Here is a 21845-nt window from a genome sequence, read left to right as displayed (position 1 = left end):
GTGGAACCCAAGGGCCTATACATGCTCATCACTAATAGCCATCCAAGTATTGACAGCTAATTTAAAAAAATAAATTGCTTCCATCCTTCCTCAATTGAGCAGTAACAGGAAGCCGGCAAGCACGAAAGTCTGAGGAGTACATCCTTACTATAAAACTCAATCTGGCCTGAAACTTGTGATCCTCCAGCCTCAGATTCCGGAGTGCTGGGATTACAGGTATGTGTTCCCAAACTGGCTGATTGAAGAGGCAAATGCAGCTTCCAATTAGCAACGGCAAAAAAGAACTGGCAGCTGGAGCCTTACCAGTTTAGATAAAATATTTACATTGGGCACAGTGGAACACACCTGCAAGTACATCTGTGTGCTCGGCAGATAAAGGTAGACGGAAGGTCAGTTTTTCCTACGTGGGGAAAGTCCAGCCTGGGCTACAAGAGACTCTGCTTCAGACAAATAAATTAATAGACAGTAAATTGAATGCTTACTTCAGGTCTAGTGGATCATCCTGTGTAACTCAAATCCAGTACTGGACCCGATAGAGAATATACTAGAGTAGGACCATGCCCCTCCCTCTCCCAAGTGGTAGGTAGGTATACTCTAGTAGACACAGGCACAAGACAGTGAAGTTGATGTTATCCATGGCAAATCCTTTATTTTACTAACATCACAACAAACATAGAAACACAGCAAATATTCAGAAATTCCAAAGTATTATGATAGTATTTAAAAACAAACGTCCTGCTGGTGCTAAGATTAGAGTCATGGTCTCGAGATGAAGGTTCCTGCAAGTAGGGGTGGGAAGGGGAAGGTTTTCTTTAGAGAATCAGTCCATCATGTGAATCTGCTTCCAAATCACAGATTTGGGTTTCTGATTCAGCTCAGCAGTAGAGCAAAAACTCAACAACTGTGAGGCCCTGGCCAAATTTATTGTGGAAATGCAAAATGTGGCAAAGCTTGATATTTATTTTAGCTTCTGTGGTAGTAACCTTAACCAGTCAGCCTTAGTTAAACATTCTTCAAGGCAAGTCAAATTCTAACCCTGCCCCACACCAACCTGACACCCGGCGCTTTCTCTGTGGCCATCTGCTGAAGTTCCCCGAGTTCTATCTAATTTCAGTTCTATCCTGCCCCTGAAGCTCCAGGTCTAGGCAACTACTTTTAAAAGCGTGGGAGAGAGGGGGGCTTTTTCCCCAAGCTGTGGAAGCCGACATCTTTAAAGCTTTAAAATTAAAACAAAGCCAAAAACTCCTAAGTATCTTCAAATAGAAGGTTTCATTGAATACATATAGCCACAACTTGGAACTCTAGGTTAATTAACCTTAATAGTTCCCTGCTGGTAATAAAGATCCAAAACAGCTCCGGAGTTTGACACGTAGGACAGAACGCTTACTAAAAAGGACAGGATAGTGCCTCCCCAACAAATATTTGAGGCAACCGGCCATGGTGTCTGTGCCTTGAGACAAGGTGTTCTAGAGGCAGTGGTTTAATGGTGTAGCCTAAGGCGAAGCAGACAAATGTAACCTGAGCATAACTCTAAATGCTGGACAGTTCAGGACCAGCAGAATGCAAGTTCTAAGTGTCTTCCTTTCTGCCATCCACAGGTCCAGGTCTACTACATTCCTGAGAATAATCACTTTATTAACAAACAACACTTGCAGAAATGATTGGAAAGCAAATCAAAGGAACTTAGAATCGGACATTTCACACACACAGGAAAGGAAGCCTTTACCCGGGAACTGTATGTCCTTAAGCACTGGCGTGGTGGGGAATAAAAACCTCTAAGGATTCTAAGCTAACTAGAAAAAGTTAAGTCTTTCACAATTGCCCCAACAACTGGTCCTTTTCTTTACCTCCCACAATGCAATGAACTGAATGCACACAAGCTCTAGCCATTGGCTCTACATACAGCTAGCTCATCAGCCACCTCCATCACTGGACTTGTCAACATTCTAGAAAGCATGTACACCTGGAATGTAACTGTTGTTGATGCAACACATACCGCATGAGAAGTACCAAACGGGGGGGGGGGGGGGGGGGGGGGGGGGGGGGGGGGGGGGGGGGGGGGGGGGCAACAGTGCAGAGGTGTGAGTAAGATCAAGTTACTAAAAGGTTGGGCATTCAAATTCTACCCAAGGCAATTCAGGCCTGTTGGGTATCACAAGCCCCAAAATGTTGTGGATATTCAGATCCTAAATAACAGCTGAGAGGACTATAAGATCTGCAGAATTTAAATGAAGAATGGTCCAGGCAAGATTCACAAAGGTACTCTTTTGGTGCAAATAGCATACACAATCTTAGTGTCTCTGTGACCTAGAATCACACTAATCCAAATGAACCCATGATCCAAAAGTTCTAGTTACGGCATATAAACAGGTATTTTGTTCAGGGCTACTAGGTGCTAAGAATAATACTTAACATTAACTAGCAGCAAGACTGGAGGGTCTCAAGATGCTCACTCCCATTTATAAAAATGGACATCCTTCTCAGTTAAGGTGGCCAAATAATTGCTCTGATTTGCTTCAAATGGGCAGATGTCCAAGACAGGTTGATCAGTCTTCAAGTCCTGCAGCAACGAGCCACTGCCAGCATTCCACAGCTTAAAAAGGAAGCAGAAATAGAAGTCAGCAGTTAGTCAGCCCAGGTGGGAACTGTCTCTAACCTTAACACTGTTCAAAACTAGCACACCTTAAGTTGGTTTGAAAAGCAAGTCAAGGACTCATTTCTTTCATCTATGTGCCAGAAGTCTTCTAAATATTGTCTCCTCTAGAAACAAAAGAGTCAACTGAGAAAAGACCACTGTCTCTATCTTCATAGAACTTATATTAAAAAAATATTTATTTTAATTATGTGTGTCTATGTGGGATACTTGTAGAAGAAGGTAGATCTCCTGGAGCTGGAATTACAGCTGTCTGTGAGCCTTCCAATTTCGGTGTTGGGAACCAATCTTGGATCCTTGGATCCTCCTTGAATGCTGAGCAATTTCTCCAGCCGTGGAACATACATTCTAGCAAGTGTTTTCTTTTCTAGAACATTTATTACAAGAAACTTGTAAAGTATCTAAAATAGTGCCGGTGAGGTGGCTCAGTAAGAAAAGACACTTGCCATGCAAGCCTAATGAGTTAGATGTCTAGAACCGAGGTAAAGGTGGAAGGAAAACCAAGTCTACAAAGTTGTTCTCTGACCTGCACCTGTGCACTGTAGCACATACTCACCACCCCTAACATCATACACTGAAGTTTTTAAAACTTGCGGTATGCCAGACATGCCTTGAACTCCAGCATTCTGAAGGTAGAGACAAGTTTGAGGCCAGCAAGATCTACATAGTGAGTATACAATGGCTCAAAAAATTTTATTGAAATAACAAAATGGGTATAATAAACTACCATCAGACTCTCCCTCTCTCTTGAGAAAGGGTCTGTGCAGCTCTGGCTGGCCTGAAATTCACACTTGACGTGTTACTAAATAAGTCAACTTCCTATTAAACTTCAACGTTTTAGCAATTCTGTTTTCTTCCCTTTACTTGTACTATTACTTCACACTGTTTAATACCTGGTGTAATCATTACATACCAACGACAGTTTTGAGCGTTTATGTGTATATATTTATATATGCCCCACATGTCATTCTGGAAACCACAGGTGTCTTCTGGTATTGCTCTCTGCCTCATTACCTTTAGACTGGAGTAGCGGTGCTTGAAACTGACTCCCTTGGATACGCCAGGAGAGTGCCTTACCACTGTGCTAGGTCTAGGCCACAAACCCCAAACTATTTTTAAATATAAAATAAAAATAGGCTTACCAGGACAGACTTTGATGCTTCATCCCCAGTACACACTAGGACATTACCATCATTCTCTGGGCTTTGGAAGATGGCATTTTTGGTCAATAGTTTGCAAGTGGGTCCCCCAAGGAATGTTTGCACAGGAAGGCAGGAACAGACGGGCTCTCCAGCATCATCTAGTTTGTAAGACATCTCCATCAGCACAGTTCGCATGGTGTTATGGCTTTTATCTATGAGACAGAGAAATAAGCGTTACCTCATGGAGATGATACAAAAGAAATTAACTAGGTACTGGAACCTCACTTACAACCGAGCTAGGCAAAAAAAGGTAAATACATTAAACCCATGAGACCTATATAGCAAATACAACAACACAGCACCAATGAAACTCAGGAGCCTGGCTAGGAAAAAGGAAGTTATCTTCAAAAGGTTTTTCCTACCCGAGAAACAACTCTAGAAATATACTGGTTTTGAATAATCACTGTATCTTCTGAGACCTCCTGGGGAACTGATTCTTCAGGTATTCTAATGGCATTTTTCCTTCTTCCACTGAGGACTCCATTAGCTATAGCAAGTAGTTACATCTAAAGTACTTCTGAATGACAGATAAAAGCTGGGAAACGAAGTGGGACCCCCGCCTTCAAGCTTTCTTTTTTTTCATTGGAGTTTTGCCTGCACATATGTCCATGTAAGGGTGTTGGGTTCCCTAGAACTGTAGTTATAGACAATTGTGAGTCACCACGTAGGTCCTGGGAATTGAATCCACGTCCTCCAGAAGAGCAGCCAGTGTTTAACTGCTGGGACATCTTCCCAGCCCCAACCCCTAAGCTTTCTATGGAAGTCACAGCATGATTTGGTAAAAAGCCAAAAGGTCAGGAGCGGCAACTGAAACAGTGTCCCAGATAAAGCAAATGTGCAGTGATGAGATCAAGTCACAACCAGGCGATCTGATGGACAACTTGACATATCTACCTTGAAACCCATTTTTAGGTCTGACTTAAAATCTGTGCACACAGAGGCTTCTCCATTAGCCAGGCATGGTGAACTAACAAGTCAATAATTCTAGCTCTTTAGAGGCTGAGGCTGAAGTTTGAGGTTGGCCAGTGCCAGAGAACCAGGAGTACACAGCAAAACTGTCTCAAAAATAAGATAAAATAAAATAAAAAAATAAAAAATCCCAAGTGGTTAGTTGTTTGCTATATATTCTCACTAAAACTCAACACATTCCAAAACTGTTGATCACAAATAAAGCACAATGGTCAACATCAGTCATAGAATAAGCTTCCCTATTCAAGTTTTCTTTAAATTAGCCAATCCCCCCCCCCCCAGAAATTTTAAGGAACAATGTCCATAAGCCTTAATAAAGACAGTAGTCCTACAAGCTCTTTTCTTCCTCTGTACCCACTGAGATGGCTCCGCCTCTTCCCAAGAGCCCTAAAAGCAGGGCTCCTTTCCTTGGAGCTTTAAGTAGTAAACTTCCTTTTGTTATTTAATGAGTTTTGCTGTGCTGCTTTTGTGTCTCATCTGAACCTGTCTTCTGATCTGGTTGGGGCTCTCCCAGACAACAGCTGTCTAGGTAGGAATAAATTGGACTCAGACCAAGTAAGAGCCACAACAAAGGTGTCCACCAGTATAAACAAATTTCCTGTGAGAGACACCCAGTTACAGGCCAGAATTAAGATACTAGGTGCTTGTCAAGACAAAGATTGAAAGGCGCACCATAACCAACCACTACTAAATATCCAGAATCCCATTAGAGCAGGGCTAGAATTCATAGCCAGAGCCATTCTCTTGAGACCTCAAGTCCAAGTTAAAAAGGCAAACCCTTACCAAAATGACCATCAGCATGGTTCATCAGGAATACAGTTTTTGTTTGTTTTGTTTTGAAGGCGAGGCAGTGGAGTTCAGATGCCTAGATACTCCCATAAAACCATGGCTGTCAATCTTAACTTCGCTGGACCCAAATATGGAACAACTAAAAACCTGATTGGGCATTAGGCTGTTTCCACCTGGATCTGATGTGAGGGGCAAAGGAAAGTGGTCTGAAGGTGAATGCAATGGACTCCAGAAGCACATGGCGGAAAGTATTCAAATGCATGTCAGGGAAGCAGACTCTATGGAGGAAATGGGAGCCATCATCTTCACTGTAGCACCAAGAGCGGCAATACAACAAGCCTGTCAGCCTTAGAGGTGTTTACCAAAACCACTCAAAGGAATGTCTTCTTTCCTGTACAAATCCACATCCCTGGCCCACTCCCAACAAAACAGCAGGTCCCTGAGAACTTCAGAACTCACCAGGCCTGTAAGTCACGAGACAGTGTCGGGTGCTGCTCTCTGTCTGGAAGTCTACAAAGCCCCCTGGCTCCAAGGAAAGCACATGAGGCTTATGAGAAAAGTCTGTTTTTAACTCCCAGAAGGAGGCATTCTCCAGGGTTCCAGCCAGCACCCCACCATAAGGAAATGCAGTCACAGCAGCTCTGGGTAAGTATGACAGGGACACCAAAGGACATCTGAAGGCAAAAAAGAAAACTATGACACACACTCCAAATCCAATACTGTGCTCCAGACCTCATGACCAGGAGACCTGGGCCACATTTCAGTCTCAATAGAAATCAAACAGAAGGGTGACTGTCTTCCTGCACCCTTTATTTTATTTTTGGTTTTTTGAGACAGGGTTTCTCTGTAGTTTTGGAGCCTGTCCTGGAATTAGCTCTTGTATACCAGGCTGGCCTGGAACTCACAGAGAATCGCCTGCCTTTGCTTCCTGAGTGCTGGGATTAAAGGCGGGTGCCACCACCACCCAGCTTCCTGCACCCTTTAAAAATAATTAGCTATCTTTATAGGAGAAAGAAAAAGGAAATACACATAACATTCTGTATCTACTTTCCACAGGATACATGATACACTTAAAAAGGAAAAAAAGCGCACTGTAACAAAAAGACTTTACTCAGAAAAGATGATTTTTCTAGACTTCTCACCATAAACTCGTAATAACTCTTCCGCCTCAACCCGCTAAGCTCTGGAATGGTAAGTATAAGCCACCAGCACTGGTTAGATTCTTTTCTTTTTAAAAGAAAGGGTTTCTTTTGTATATCCCTGACTATCCTGGAACTTTCTCTGGAACATGTTAGTCTCCAACTCAGAGACTGACCTGTTTCTGCCTCCTGATGCTAGGTTGTATTAAAGATGTGCCCTGCCCCCCATGCCTGGCTTTGGTTAGATTTTCTAAATTTCTACCTGTAAGTTTATGAACAATACTATATGCTAAAAATCCTTTCACAGGGCTGGAGAGATGGCTCAGAGGTTAAGAGCACTGGCTGCTCTTCCAGAGGTCCTGAGTTCAATTCCCAGCAACCACATGGTGGCTCACAACCATCTGTACTGAGATCTGGCGCCCACCTCTGGCATGCGGACATACATCGAGGCAGAATGTTGTATACATAATAAATAAATAAATCTTTAAAAAAAAAATCCTTTCATAGATACCAACCTACAGGCTGTGTTCCTATGATTTTAATGCCGAAGTTACCAAAAAAACACTTTATTTTGGTATTTCAAGACAGGGTTTCTCTGTGTAGCTCTGACTGTCTAAAATTCACTCTGTAAATCAGGTTGGTCTTCATCTCAGAGATCTTCCTGCCTCCCAAGCGCTTGGATTAAAGGTGTACCACACTACCACCCCTACCTCAAATTCTATTGATTCTGAAGTGGTGAAAGCACCAGAGCTTAGATTGGTGGTCAATTGCTGAGACACTCAGAGGAATGAACTAATACAGTTAACAATCTAAAAAGAATGCTGTGATCTACATAAAAACAAGTTTTTCCTACCTGGCTTTTTGAGGAACTAACTCCTGTATATAGGCATTTGTGTTCCGTAGGTCATATATCAGAATTGAACCATTGGCCAGTCCAGCATAGATGTAATTGTTTTCATCAAGACACCAGCAACAGCTCCAAACAGGACGTCCAGTATTATAAGTCTGCACAACAGTATTTGTTTCTAGGCTGTGGAGTTAAGAGATTTTACCACTATACATTAAGAAAACCATGTATACAATGGTGATGTTTAATAATAAGACATTTAATAAAGGAATATTTATTGAGAACTTATCTGCACCCTAAACTATCTGGATTTCATTATTTCCTCTGGGAATTGCATACTTCTCAATTCCCAAACACTCCTGCTTTCTGGTCTGCAAACTTAATTCTTGAGTTACAATGAAATGAAAGGGTAAACTGAAGGAATACACAAATGATACAATCCCTTCTCTACTGAATTTTCTCTATAGTTAACTGTCACACAAATATCAGTAAGCAATACAAGAAAGTAGAAAATATAAGGAAAACCAAAAATTAGGTCTGGAGAGATGGCTCAGAGGTTAAGAGCACTGACTGCTCTTCTAGAGGTCCTGAGTTCAATTCCCAGTAACCACATGGTGGCTCACAGCCATCTGTAATGAGATCTGGTGCCCTCTTCTGGTCAGCTAGCATACAGACAGACAGAACACTGTATACATAATAAATAAATCTTAAAAAAAAAAAAAAACCCAAAAAACAAAAATTATAATTCAGCAGCCCAGGAGTAGTCATTAATAACACTGTGTAAGAAGAGCACCCCAACACACATGCTTCCTGGGGTGGTAGACAATGAACCTAGGGATTAATGCACGGTAGGCAAGCATATCTTCAGTCTGTCCCTGCTTTGAGATAGGGTCTCACCATGCAGCCCTGGCAGGTCTAGAACTTGCTACGTCAAGATGTATGCCATCATGTCTGCCCCTTTTAATTATTTATTTTTTAATTATGAAATTATTTTTTTAATACATATGGGGGTTTTGCCCACATGTAAGTCTGTGTACCCTGGGGGGGGGCAGAAGTAGTTTCAGATCTAGAACTGGAGTAAAGACAGTTGTAAGCTGCCATGTGGGAGCTGGGAACTGAACCTGGGACCTCTGGAAAAGCAGTCTGTGTTTGTAACTACCAAGTCATCTCTCTAGCACACCCTCACCCATTTTTACAAGATTTTATTGGGAGGCTGAAGAGTTGGCTCAGCAGTTAGGAACATTTGCTGTTCTCCTGTTCCAGAGGACCCGATATCCTATTCTGGCCTCTGAAGGCCCTGCATTCTGGTGGTGCACAGTCATCCATCAGGGCAAAACACCCACACGCACATGAATAAAAGTAAGTTTTTTTTCTAAATGAAATTCTAAAGAATTAGAACAATCCAATCTTTGGTGCAGACCTGAAACACCAGCTATTCAAAAGGTAGTGGTGGCACACACCTTTAATCCCAGCACTCCAGAGGCAGAGGCAGGCAGATCTCTAGGAGTATAAGACCAGTCTAGTCTGCCAGGCAGTGGTGGCACAAGCCTTTAATCCCAGCACTAGGGAGACAGAGGCAGGCGGATCTCTGTGAGTTCGAGACCAGAGCTACTTCCAGGACAGGCTCCAAAGCCACAGAGAAACCCTGTCTCGAAAAACCAAAAAAAAAAAAAAAAAAAGACCAGCCTAGTCTACAGCGTGAGTTCCAGAATAGTTAGGGCTATTATACAGAGAAATCCTGTCTCAACTCCCACACCCAAAAGGTGAGGAAGGACAATTCCAAAGTCAAGGCTAGCCTAGGTCAATTATAGTAAAAAATGATATAGTAAAAATTAAAAAAAAAAATAGACAGTGGTGCCATGACAGAATGTTTGTGTAGAATATTCCAGGCCCAAAGTCACAAAAACTAACTCAGGCCGTTATACATTAACTTAGTGACTACTATGCCACTTTTATTTTTTCTACCGCACTCCTCATCTTAGGCTGACCTTGAGTCCCAATCCTCCTGTCTCCACCTTTCAGGTGCTGGATTAGAAGCTTCTCCTATCATACCCCACTTGATGCTTGCTTTTCTGTTTTAGACAAGTTCTAACTCTGTAGTTCAAGTTGTCCTGGAATTCTCTATGTAGCCCAGGCTGGCCTCAAACACATGGTAACCATCATGCCTCTTAGGATCCCAAGTGCTAGGATTACAGGGGTCAATCACCACACAGGATTTATAGACTTTTATTTTATTTATTTTTTTCAAAACAGGGTTTCTCTGTGTAGCTTTGGAGCCTATCCTGGAAATCATTCTGTTGACCAGGCTGGCCTCAAACTAACAGATCTGCCTGCCTCTGTTCCTGTCCCCTGAGGGCTAGGATTAAAGACACGTGACACCACTGCCTGGCTATTCATTTGTTTATTTTGAGACAGTTTCTCTATATAGTTGTCTATATAGTTCCGGCTGTCCCGGAACTCATTATGCCTAAAACTCAGAGATCTGCCTGCCTGTCTCTTAGGCACTAGGATAAAAGGTATGCACCTGTTGCTTACTTTTTTTTAAATATTTATTTATTTACTATACAATATTCTGTCTGCGTGTATGCCTGCAGGCCAGAAGAGGGCACCAGACCCCATTACAGATGGTTGTGAGCCACCATGTGGTTGCTGGGAATTGAACTCAGGACCTTTGGAAGAGCAGGCAATGCTCTTAACCACTGAGCCATCTCTCCAGCCCCCGCTTATATACTTTTAAAAGGAGACAACGGCTCAGATAAATAAGAGAACTAAGACTAATTTGATGCACAGCGGCCCAGGCCAATCTTACGATCACTTACCTGGTCAGTTTAATAGTGTTGTCAAAGGAAGCGGAGAGCAGAAGGCCTTTGGATCGACTGCTGAAAGCTAGTCCACGGATCTGCTTGCTATGCATAGGAATGTACTGACTGCTTTTCATGTTGGCAGTGCTCAACATCTTAACACCAAAGCCTACCAAGAAGAGAATTGAAAAAAGGCATATAAAAGTAAATTAAGGCAAAATCTATCTTTTTTTGTTTGTTTGTTTGTTTTTGTTTTTCGAGACAGGGTTTCTCTGTGGTTTTGGAGCCTGTCCTGGAACTAGCTCTGTAGACCAGGCTGGTCTCGAACTCACAGAGATCCACCTGCCTCTGCCACCCAAGTGCTGGGATTAAAGGCAGGCACCACCACCACCCTTTTTAAAGTAATCTTTTCTTACCTTTCTTGGAATCCAAGTCCCTAGAAAACAGCTCAAACAATGAAAAGGAATATTCTGTAGATTTATACCCCCTCCTTTTGAGACAGTTTCTCTGTGTACCCTGGCACCTGGGAGGCAGAGACAGGTGGGTCTCTTTGAGTTCGAGGTCAGCCTGGTCTGCAGAGTTCCAGGACAGCTGACAGCTAGGGCTACACACAGAAAAACCCTTGTCTCTAGTGGGGGGAAAACATTATTGAAAGTTTGAGGTCAGCCTGGTCTAAATAACAAGACCCAGTCTCAAATAGCCAAAACACAGTTGTTTAGACAAACATCAAACATATTTTACCTATAGGAGATGTAAGATATATATGAGCAATAAAGAACAAAGACAAAAGGCTATAGAAACTAAGATGACAATTTTTTTTTTTTTGAGACAGGATTTCTCTGTATCTTTGGAGCCTGTCCTGGAACTAGCTCTTGTAGACCAGGCTAGTCTCAAACTCACAGAGATCCGCCTGTCTTTGCCTCCAGAGTGCTGGGATTAAAGGCTTGCGCCACCACCAAACTGACAGATGACAAGTTTTTTTTTTTTTTAAAGATTTATTTTACTTTATGAGTATGGGTGCCTTGCATGCGTGTATGCATGTGTACCATATGCATGTCTGGTGCCCACAGAGGTCAGAAGAGGGCATCAGATCCCCTAGCACTGGGGTTAGGGACAGTTGTAAGCCACCATGTGGGTGCTGGGATCTAAACTGAGCAGCCAGTGCGCTTAGCCAGTCATCTCTCCAGCCCTGTCAAGTTTTATTTCTAATATTTATTTTATATTTATGCTTTGCCTGCATGTGTGAGGTGTACCATATACATGCCTGGTGCCCTTGGAGGCCAGAAAAAGGGTGCCAGATCCCCGGAACGGGAGTTACAAGTTATGATGGTCGTGGCTTGCCACAATGGTGGCTGGAAATTGAACTTGGGAAGAAGAATTAATGAAATTTACTACTCTTAATTGTCTCTCCAGTCCCACCAGTCCTGTCCCAGCTTTTTAATGTGTGTTTGTCTCTGTGTGCTGTGTGGGTATATGCACACAGATATGGGTGCCCATGGAAGTCAGAAGAAGGCAATAAATTCCCTGGATCTGGAACCAATTTTGTGGTTTTTTTTTTTTTTTTGTTCTCGAGACAGGTTTTTTTTTTTTTGTAGCTTTGGAGCCTTGAGCTCGCTTTGTAGACCAGGCTGGCCTCAAACTCACAAATATCCACCTGTCTCTGCTTCCCACGTACTAGAATGAAAGGCATGTGCCAGTACTGTCAGGCCTGGAACTGAAGTGATAGGTGGTTGTGAGACACCTAACATGGGTGCTAAGCTTTGAATTATGGAACTCCAAAAGAGTACGACTTTCCTGCCTGAAAGAGCAGCAAGTGCTCTTAACCACCGAGTTATCTCTTCAGCTCCCCATTAATATATACTAATAAAATGACTATTACAGTCCTCAAATTCTCTTATTTGCAATTCAAAATACCAAATTTTGTTTAAATTTGAATTTGCTGAACATTCAAATGAATTGGTACAGTAACCAACACGGAATATTCTCTTTGGACGATACTGGTGACCATGTATCTTCTTCCTCACATTGATATGACTACTGGTTATTTCTACATTCTTTTTTTTTTTTAACTTTTTTTTTTTTTTAAATGTTCATTGGTGTAAAGGTGTCAGCTCCCAGGGAGCTGAAGCTACTGGCAGTTGTGAGCTGCCATGTGGGTACTAGGAATTGAACCCGGGTCCTCTGGAAGAGCAGCCAGTGGTCTTAACCGTTGACCTATCTCTCCAACTCCTATTTCTACATTCTTGACAAATGAATTTGCAAAATAAAAGCAACAGCCATGAAAGAATTTTTTAAAGAAAAACAGCCATACTACTTGTACTATTTGTAGCTAAAATAGACATTTTCTGTTTGTCTGAAGCAGGATCTCACTACATAGACCACAGTGGCCTCAAACTTCTGCCTCAAGCCCCTGAATTCTAAGACAATTGATGTGTGCGTGTGTGTGTCAGTAGACCCAGCTATGAAAGACATGTTTTTTTTGTTTGTTCTGAGACAGGGTCTCTATGTAGTCCTGGCTTTCCTGGAACTTGCTGTGTAGAATAGGCTGGCCTGGCCCTCAGAGATCTGTCTGCACCTGCCTCTCAGGTACTGGGATTAATGGCTGTGCCACTGTGAAAGATTATCATTGAGGCACCCAAAGCACCTGCATTCAGTTAATAGGGAACTGACAGAGAAAAGTGAGTTGATTGATAGCCTGTTATCAGTGTTTAACCACCACTGAGCCCAAGATTCTTCAAAAAGGGAAGAGAAGCAAGTAGTATCTACTCATGAATACAAAAGATGAGTTTCTGAATTCTTTACCTGGCAAGAAAGAAGACTGAGGAGACGGTTGTGATACCACCAGGCAGCTCAAAGCATCACAATATGCCATAATTCGGCAGTTTCCTGTCTGAGATACTGCAAAGGTCTTTTGGAAGATGTATTTATGCTGGTTCCGGCGGGAGGGCAAGCATTTCTTGCAAAGTGCTTGGGAGCCCTTGCGCTGCTGCATTTGATTCTGATGCTGCATAACAAAGGCTTCTAAGTCCTACAAGGAAAGACTTTGTAAATGAAAGATTTTATTTTCCCTCTCAAAAATGTTTTTCTTTATTTTTACTTATATGCACTGATGTTTAGTCTGCATGTATGTCTGTATCAGAGAGTCAGGTACCCTGGAACTGGAGTTAGACACTTATGAGCTGCCATGTGTGTGCTAAGAATTTAACCTAGGTTCTCCCTAGCCAGCGTTCTTAACAACTCAGTCATCTCTCCAGGTTCCAAGAATGAATTCTTGATTGGATAAAAGATTTCTTGCCAATCATAAACACGTTACCAAGAATTTCAAGGAACTGCATTTCAATTTCACCAAGTAACTGAAATAAAGAATGCAGAGAATTCCCAAATATCAATAGTCCTTTGTGGTTGCTCTATGTCTGAAGTCCTCATAGAATTCACAAGTATGGACTTGGGGCAAATGTCCCATCATTGAGATAAACCTAAGTAATATTTAGATTCCTCTTAAATTGCCTGTGTCTTTAATTCTGATTCCAAATTTCTTTTTTAATTAGAAAGGACAAACTCACCTGGACACGGCTATTGAGTTTGGTGCATTTATCAATGAGGACCTGAAGTTGGAGCCGGCACTGTGCAGATTCTAACTCTGCCTGCTTCCTGAGCATTTGTTCATTCAGTAAGTCACTGGAAGGAAAAAGTCAGGGGCAGCTGAGTTTTAGGAAAAAGACTTTCCAGGATAAGAAGGAACCAAATTGAAGCCATTCTGGATAGAAATTCCATTTTGAATAAGGGGCAAGTAAAGTGTAAGTTCACGACCTCCCCAGATCCTCCTGGGTAACTGGACATCACTAACATCCTGGTTGGCAAGTTGAGACCAGAATGGTGGGCAAATCATCTGGCCATACTTACTTAAAGTAAACCAACCAATGAGAAGAAGATGAGTGTACCAGAGATATGTTCTTAGGAAAGTCCCTGATCCCTGAATCCTGACTGGTGAAAATGTAATTGTAACTTGGCACAGATGTTCATAGTTTTCATGCTGGGGTCGCAGTTCAGCTCCTGCATTCTGGGCCCTAATCAGTAAGTAGTGGCTGGATTTCAATAAATTTTTGTTTTCTGCATTGATTTGGTATTTTCAATTGTATTGGATCCAAGCGGATCCCATAAGAGACATAGTTAAATTCACATTGTAATAAACGCCTTGCTGTAAGTATGCCATGTAAGTATAGTAAAGTAAAAAATGATCTCTCTAGTAGCATGTGGGACTAAACAGTCAGCCCACTGGGGTTTGGAGTTAAAGGAAGCAATAAAAGCCAGAAATTTGACTTACACTATGGAATGGAAACTAAAAATAGCCTAAGAAAATGAGGAAAAGAACTAACTCACCGCTTGAGCTAAAGTAAATTATAAAAGATTGAACCTAAATGTAAAAAAGATTATCTATTGGTGTATCTGTGGCTTGTCCCAAAGATTATCTATTGGTGTATCTGTGGCTTGTCCCAAAGATTATCTATTGGTGTATCTGTGGCTTGTCCCAAAGCATGTGAATTAAGTGACAAATGAACAGAACTAAAACGGCTAAAGCTTAGAAAAATGAAGAAGTTTACATTAAGCAAATTCTAACAAAAAGTCAATTAGAATGAAGGTAAAATGCATGAATAGACATAAAAAAATAACAATATATAATCACAAATTTGCATGTACTTAAGCATAATTTCAAAATATGAAACACAAAAACAAGAACAAAATTCCATGTCACTGATATAGCAAAGAGAAAAAGATATAAAGACTAGAATGACATGGCTCAGAAGTTAACAGAGTGAGACTCTAATTCAAAACAAAGACAACAAAAACACTCTATCAGTGGGCTGGAAAGATGATTCAGCAGTTAAGAGCATTTATTATTCTTTCTTTTTCTGAGACACAGTTTGCTGGAACTCACTCTGTAGACCAGGCTGGCCTCCAACTCACAGAGATTCACTTGCCTCTGCCTCCCAAGTGCTGGGACTAAAGGCGTGCGCCACCACCGCCTGGCGGCATTTACTACTCTTGCACAGACAGGACAGTGTTTAGTTCCCAGGACCCACATGACAGTTCACACTTGCCTGGCACTCTAGTTCCAGGGAATCTGAGGCCCTTTTCTGTCCTTTGAGAACCCCAAGGAAATATATGGTGCACATATATTTGTGCTGACCAAACACCCATGCCGTGCACAATAAAAAAAAAAATCTTTAAAAGGCATGTGGGGGTGGGAAGTTATCTTTGTCTACTAAGAGCAAGGCCATTGTTCTTGGACTATATAACACCTTGGCTCAAAAATGACAAAAAAAAAAAAAAAAAAAAAAAACCCAAAAAACAGGTGATGTACAACATCCTTGATTTAAGACATAGGTAGCTATGAAAAGTTTGTGCAAAAAGATCACAGTATTTAATAAATTACACTACAGCACTTGGTAATCCATGAGAACAGACTTCAGAGTTAAGAGCCAATTTGACAAAATTTTCAAAGATCAGAGCTACACTTTGATCTTTTTTTTTATTTATTTATTAAAGCTTTCTGTCTCTTCCCCACCGCCGCCTCCCCTTCCCCCCCTCCCCCAATCATACACTTTGATCTTAAAGTAGCAGAAACAAGTACAACCACTAGACTGATGTAGCTTCAGAGAAACAAAAACCCACACAGGCTGAGCCTGGCGGCATAGGCCTGTCACTACTATTCAGGTGCTGAAACAATTCCAGGCTTGTTTGGTCTACAGAGTTCAAGGCCAGCCTAGACAACTTAGAGACCATCTCCAACAACAACAAATGCCTCCACAGTTCTTAAACAGCACTTTGGACAGGTTGCCTAGGTAGGTCTCACACAGAACTCATGCTATCTACCATGAGGCAATCTACCTCTCTTCATCTTCAGAAAAGCACAGTGCTTGTTTGCTTAGAACTGACTTCTTTTTAGGAAGGCTCCAAAACAAATTTGGGAAAAAGTTAAGATTTGGTAAAGCTGAGTACAAAGATGACTAATTTTTTTTCTGCTGGCATTTTCATTTTTTTTTTTTTTTTTCCCCTAGGATCCTCCAGAACAGGAGTTACAGACAGTTGTTAGCTGTCATGTAGGTGCTAGGAATTGACCCACGTCCTCTGGAAGAGCAACCAGTGTTCTTAACCATTGAGCCACTCTCCAGCTCCCATGACTGCTTTGTTTTTTCTATCCTTTTCCTTTCTTGTTTTGGGGATGGAGGGTTTTCAGACAGGGTTTCTCTGCAGCCCTGAAACTCACTCTGTAGACCAGGCTGGCCTCAAAATCAGAGATCCACCTGCCTCTGCCTCCTGAATACTGGGATTAAAGGCATGCACCACCATACCTGGCTGCATTTTGAAATTTTTTAATTCTTCCTAAAGAGGCTAGAGTAAATTGTTTTCAAGTCTCAGGATCCATCGATAGTCATGTGGATACTCTGTCTTCACTTTCTGGTGGCACTATGGGTCCAAATCAGGGATTTGTACATTCTAGTCTATCCTAGGCTAACTCTAAACTATATCCCCAGTTTGAACTTTGCTTTTTAAACACAAGTATGCATTTTAATGACTGATTTTTATGGTTTGGGGAACAGGGTTTCACTATATATTGACTTGGACTTGAAATCTTCCAGTCTCTGTCTCCCCAGTGCAGGACTTTGCTCCACGGGGGGAAAATTGTGGAAGCAAATGAAAAAAAAAAAAGGAAAAAAATATGGGGGCTGGAGAGATGGCTCAGCGGTTAAGAGCACTGCCTGCTCTTCCCAAGGTCCTGAGTTCAATTCCCAGCAACCACATGGTGGCTCACAACCATCTGTAATGGGGTCTGGTGCCCTCTTCTGGCCTGTAGGCATACACACAGACAGAATATTGTATACATAATAAATAAATAAATATTAAAAAAAAGGAAAAAAATACTTTACAAAATATAGTCAGAGTGATGTTTTTAGACCTGTGCACTTCAACAATTTTTGCATTGTCTAATACTATACCACATAGATATATCAGTTTATTCAACTAATTAATTTACTTGACCTAGATTATTAACAACAAAAATTGTTTTCATTAAGTAAATCTTTGCAAATACCCTTTTATAAATAATTGCCGCTGGGCAGGGGTGGCGCGCGCCTTTAATCTCAACATTCGGGTGGCAGAGGCAGGTGGATCTCTGAGAGTTCGAGGCCAACCTGGGCTACAGAGTGAGTTCCAGGACAGGCTCCAAAGAAACACAGAGGGGGAAAAAGAATTGCCTGTAGTAGGATAACTATGTATTTGTTAAACATCTGAAAGTAAAGTTTTATCATTGCTGTGACCAAATCCTCAGTAAGAAACAATCTGAGGAAGTATTTATTTGAGCACACAGTATGAGGTAACCCTACAGCACCTGGTGGCTCTACAAAGGCTCGCTTACACATCTGCTAACCCGGAAGTAGACAAGCCAGGCTACAACTTGAGTAAGTTAACTTCTAAGGCCCTCCCTGCCCAGTGAACCATATCTTCCAGCTAATCTTGGCCTCTTAAAGGTTTCACAACCTCCCAAATGGCATCGCCAGCTCTAAGTATTTAGATATTTAACATTCAAACATTATCAGTAAAATGTGAATTAATACATGTCTGCAATTTTCTCAGTGGTGGGTATTTTAAACTTTAGTCTCCTTTTTCTTTCAAGAGACAGGGCCTTTGTAGCACGGCAGTTTGGAACTTGCTAGGCATTTCCCCCACAGATCCCAGGGGTTTGTGGATGCCAGTCAAGAGCTCTACCAGTGAGCTATGTACCCAGTCTTGGCCTTGATCCTCTTGCTTCTATCTCTCATGAACATGTCACCATTTGAAAAACATTAACTGGGGGCTAGAGAGATGGCTCTGTGGTTAAGAGTTCTGACTGCTCTTCCAGAGGACCCAGGTTCAATTCCTACCACCCACATGGCAGTCAACAGCTGTCGGTAACTCCAAGATCTGACACCCTCAGATACACATACATGCAGGCAAAACACCAATGCAAATAAAATAAAAATAAATAAATTATAAAAAAAAAAGAAAGAAAAAACATTAACTATGTGAGAACATGGGTCTTAGCTGGGCACGGTGACATATGCCTTTAATCCTAGTACTTGGGTGGCAGAAGCATGCAGACAGATCTGAGTCTGAGGCCACCTAATCTACATAGTGAGTTCTAGGACAGCCAAGGGTACATATAAGAGCCTGTCTCCAGGAAAACAAACAAACAAACAAAACCAACCCCAAAACAAACAAATAAAAAGATGAGTCTTACTGTGGCCTGGGATTTACTATTTGCTCAGGCTTGTTTTTAATCGCCCACAAATTTTGCATGAGCCTCCAAAGTGTTGAAATTACAGGTGTGGACAACCATGCAAAACCAGATCTTTATTCAAAAGAGTTTTTAATCCCCCAGTGCTAAAATGAAACCCAGGGCCTCGCAATGTTAAGCAAGTGCTTTACCACTAAGCTATACTTCCCAACCTCAGCTTCACATTGCACTTTACTTGTTGGAGACAGGGTCTATGTAGCCATGACTATCCTTGTCTCTATATAGATCAGGACTGGCCTCAAACTCAGGTCTGCCTGCCTCTGCCTCCCGAGTGCTAGAAGTAAAGGTGCCATGATCTCTGGCTTCCAGCCTCACATTTTAATGCTATATAGACAATAAATCATGTAGAATGTGATTATATAAGTACCAGCACCTGAGATTATAACCTCAATGATCTTCAGAAATCCCAAATTAGAGACTAGAAAATGACAGAGTAGTAAGGAAATTAGATAATTTCTTTATCAAATATGCTTTAAAAAGAAGCAAAGAGGGCTGGAGAAATGGCTCAGCGGTTAAGAGCATCGCCTACTCTTCCAAAGGTCCTGAGTTCAATTCCCAGCAACCACATGGTGGCTCACAACCATCTGTAATGAGGTCTGGTGCCCTCTTCTGGCCTGCAGGCAGACACACAGACAGAATATTGTATACATAATAAATAAATAAATAAAAAAAAAAAAAAAAAAAAAGAAGCAAAGAGCACCTCTGGATTGAATGTGCACATCCTCCTAGTTCTGGGAGCAGTCAAAGGAAGGCTTGTACAGGTAACAAAGGGGTCAAATGAGCACCACAAAGAACTGGAGAAGTCTAGCCAGGGGCAATGGTGGTACACACCTTTAATTTTAGCACTGCACAGAGTGAGTTCCAGGACAACAAGGGATATATAGCAAACTGTCTTGAAAACACACAAGCACGCATGGCAGTGGTGGCCCACGCCTTTAACGCCAGCCCTCGGGAGGCTGAGGCAGGTGGATCTCTGTGAGTTTGAGGCCAGCCTGGAAACCCTATATGAAAAAAAAATCACCACCACACACATACATACAAAACCCAAGAAACAAAGAAACAAAATGAAGCAGAGAAACTCTAGGTGGGGTTTTTTTTTTTTTTGTTGTTGTTGTTTTTCGAGACAGGGTTTCTCTGTAGCTTTGAGGCCTGTTCTGGTACTAGCTCTTTTTTTTTTTTTTTTCTCTTCTTTGGAACAGCTCTTGAAGACCAGGCTGGCCTGGAACTCAGATTCGCCTGCCTCTGCCTACCGAGTACAGGGATTAAAGGCGTGTGCCACCACCACCTGGCATCTAGGCAGATTTAAAAATTTTTCCCCTTTCTCATATTTATTTACTGTGTGTTGTATACATACATGTGTGGAAGTCAGTTCTCTCCAGCCACCATTAAGTCCTGGTTATTGAATCTGCTGAGCGAGACTTGGGAGCACGTGCCTTTACCACTACACTATCTCACTCACCCTCACCTACCTTTTCATGCGCTCCTGTTCACTGTTGTCCAAAGCTCTGAGGGTCCGGGCATAAAGAACAACGATGTCACTGTGCTTGGCTTTCTTGTTGCACTAAAGAGTCCAGTGAGACACAATCAGAATGGTTCTAGGGATTCTGACTTAATACAAAGTCCTTGTTTATGTTCCTTACCTGAGGACATTTTCGTGTCTGTCCTTTAAGCCACTTAGAAATGCATCTATATCCAAAGAGATGCCCACAGCGTAACGCTGAGAGCCGATGGTCCCCAGCACTTGTCCACTGTTCCAAACATATTGTGCAAGTTTCCCCTTCTTCATCATCCACAGAAGACAGAACGTCGGGTTTCTGGGGAGACTTCTAGATTAAAGTTGAAATGCAATCAAGTCAGAAACTGCAAAAACAGTGTCGTGTGCAAACTACCAAATAAAACTGCACCTAAATGATATAAACCTACCTGAAAAGCTGCGAAGAATGTTTAACACCTACTAGATACATGTCATTTTTATAAAATACAACCTAACAAAATATACATCATATACTATATACACTATCTACTTCTGGGGGTATGGTGGAACCTTTATACATGCTAAACATGTCTTCTGCCATGAAGTTACATCCCAGAAACACTGATTTTTTTTTAAACTGTTGTTGAGAAAGGGCCTGAATATTGAACCATACTAGCCTCAAATTTAAATTCTCTCCACTTAGCCTTTTGAGTGCTGGGATTACAAGCAGGTAGCATCACCACACCTGGAAAACCTTTTGTTTCCATTCATTCACCCATTATTTCATGTGTGGTAAAGAAGACAACTTTTGGAGTTGTTTCTCTGTCTACCACGTGGATCTCAGGAAGTGCCTTTACCTATCTGGCCTCCTATTATTGATTTAACAAAATTGTTTGAATCTCTATCTTTTCCAATCCAAATAAAGAAAAGCAGTTATTAGTCCAAAGTTACAGAAAGTGAAGTAAAAACATTCTGGAAATCACGATAATCAACATCAGATAGTAGGCAGGCTCTTTTTTACTTTTTGGAAACAGGGTCTTACTATACAGCCTGGACTGACATCATGTGCACTAATGTCGTGCCCCCCCCCCCCATGTATGGCCTTTTCTTCTTTAACTGTTGCTACCCATGTGCATGTGGGCATATATACATAATTTGTATGTATGTACTCATAACACACTATAAACACATCCTGCTTAGTCACATAATGTTACTTTTATGTGTGTTTTCAGGGCTGAAACTGAATTGCTATCCAGGTTATCCACTGGATAACTACTTGGTGTACTCCTCCAGGGCCGACTATCTTTCCCGCTTTCAGCATTCTTCAGTTGCCGTCAGTTCTTTGTCTAGGCTCGTAGCCTCATTCATAGCCTTCCCTTTTCTACATTAGCATTTATTGGTGTCGTCCTTGTTCAGGTCAAGAAGGTTCTTTCTTTTAATTTTCTGCTTTTCAATAGGGTTTCCCTGTGTAACAGCTTTGGCTGTCCTGGAATATACTCTGTAAACCAGAGAGGTGCCTGCCTCTGCCTTCCAAGTGCTGGGATTAAAGACATGTGTCCAGCCCAAGCAAGTTCTTTATACATGCAAAATTAATCATCAACTCTTATAGCCTTAAAACATCCAGCTCATTCCAGTC

General features: G+C 41.7%; 1 protein-coding gene across 2 annotated transcripts in view; it reads right to left on the bottom strand.

Moving 5' to 3' along the window:
• Positions 1 to 623: 623 nt before the first annotated feature.
• Rfwd3 (ring finger and WD repeat domain 3) overlaps positions 624 to 21845 on the bottom strand; it is a 32350-nt gene continuing 11128 nt past the window's right edge. For both annotated transcript variants that reach the window (XM_050143603.1, XM_050143604.1), the window contains exons 5-13: positions 20376 to 20561; positions 20205 to 20296; positions 13964 to 14078; positions 13203 to 13428; positions 10419 to 10569; positions 7606 to 7782; positions 6073 to 6287; positions 3796 to 4007; positions 624 to 2593 (exon numbers count right to left, since the gene is read on the bottom strand). In XM_050143603.1, coding sequence (XP_049999560.1) covers positions 2450 to 2593; positions 3796 to 4007; positions 6073 to 6287; positions 7606 to 7782; positions 10419 to 10569; positions 13203 to 13428; positions 13964 to 14078; positions 20205 to 20296; positions 20376 to 20561 — 1518 coding nt within the window. In that variant the 3' untranslated portion in view covers positions 624 to 2449. The remainder of the gene's footprint in view (positions 2594 to 3795; positions 4008 to 6072; positions 6288 to 7605; positions 7783 to 10418; positions 10570 to 13202; positions 13429 to 13963; positions 14079 to 20204; positions 20297 to 20375; positions 20562 to 21845) is intronic.

The sequence above is a fragment of the Alexandromys fortis genome, unplaced genomic scaffold (genome assembly GCF_014885135.2).
Source record: "Alexandromys fortis isolate MF-2015 unplaced genomic scaffold, M_Fortis_MF-2015_v1.1 scaffold_1, whole genome shotgun sequence".
NCBI classification, from domain to species: domain Eukaryota; kingdom Metazoa; phylum Chordata; class Mammalia; order Rodentia; family Cricetidae; genus Alexandromys; species Alexandromys fortis.
Note: the sequence above shows the minus strand (reverse complement) of the source record. Positions and strands in the feature narration are given on the sequence as shown.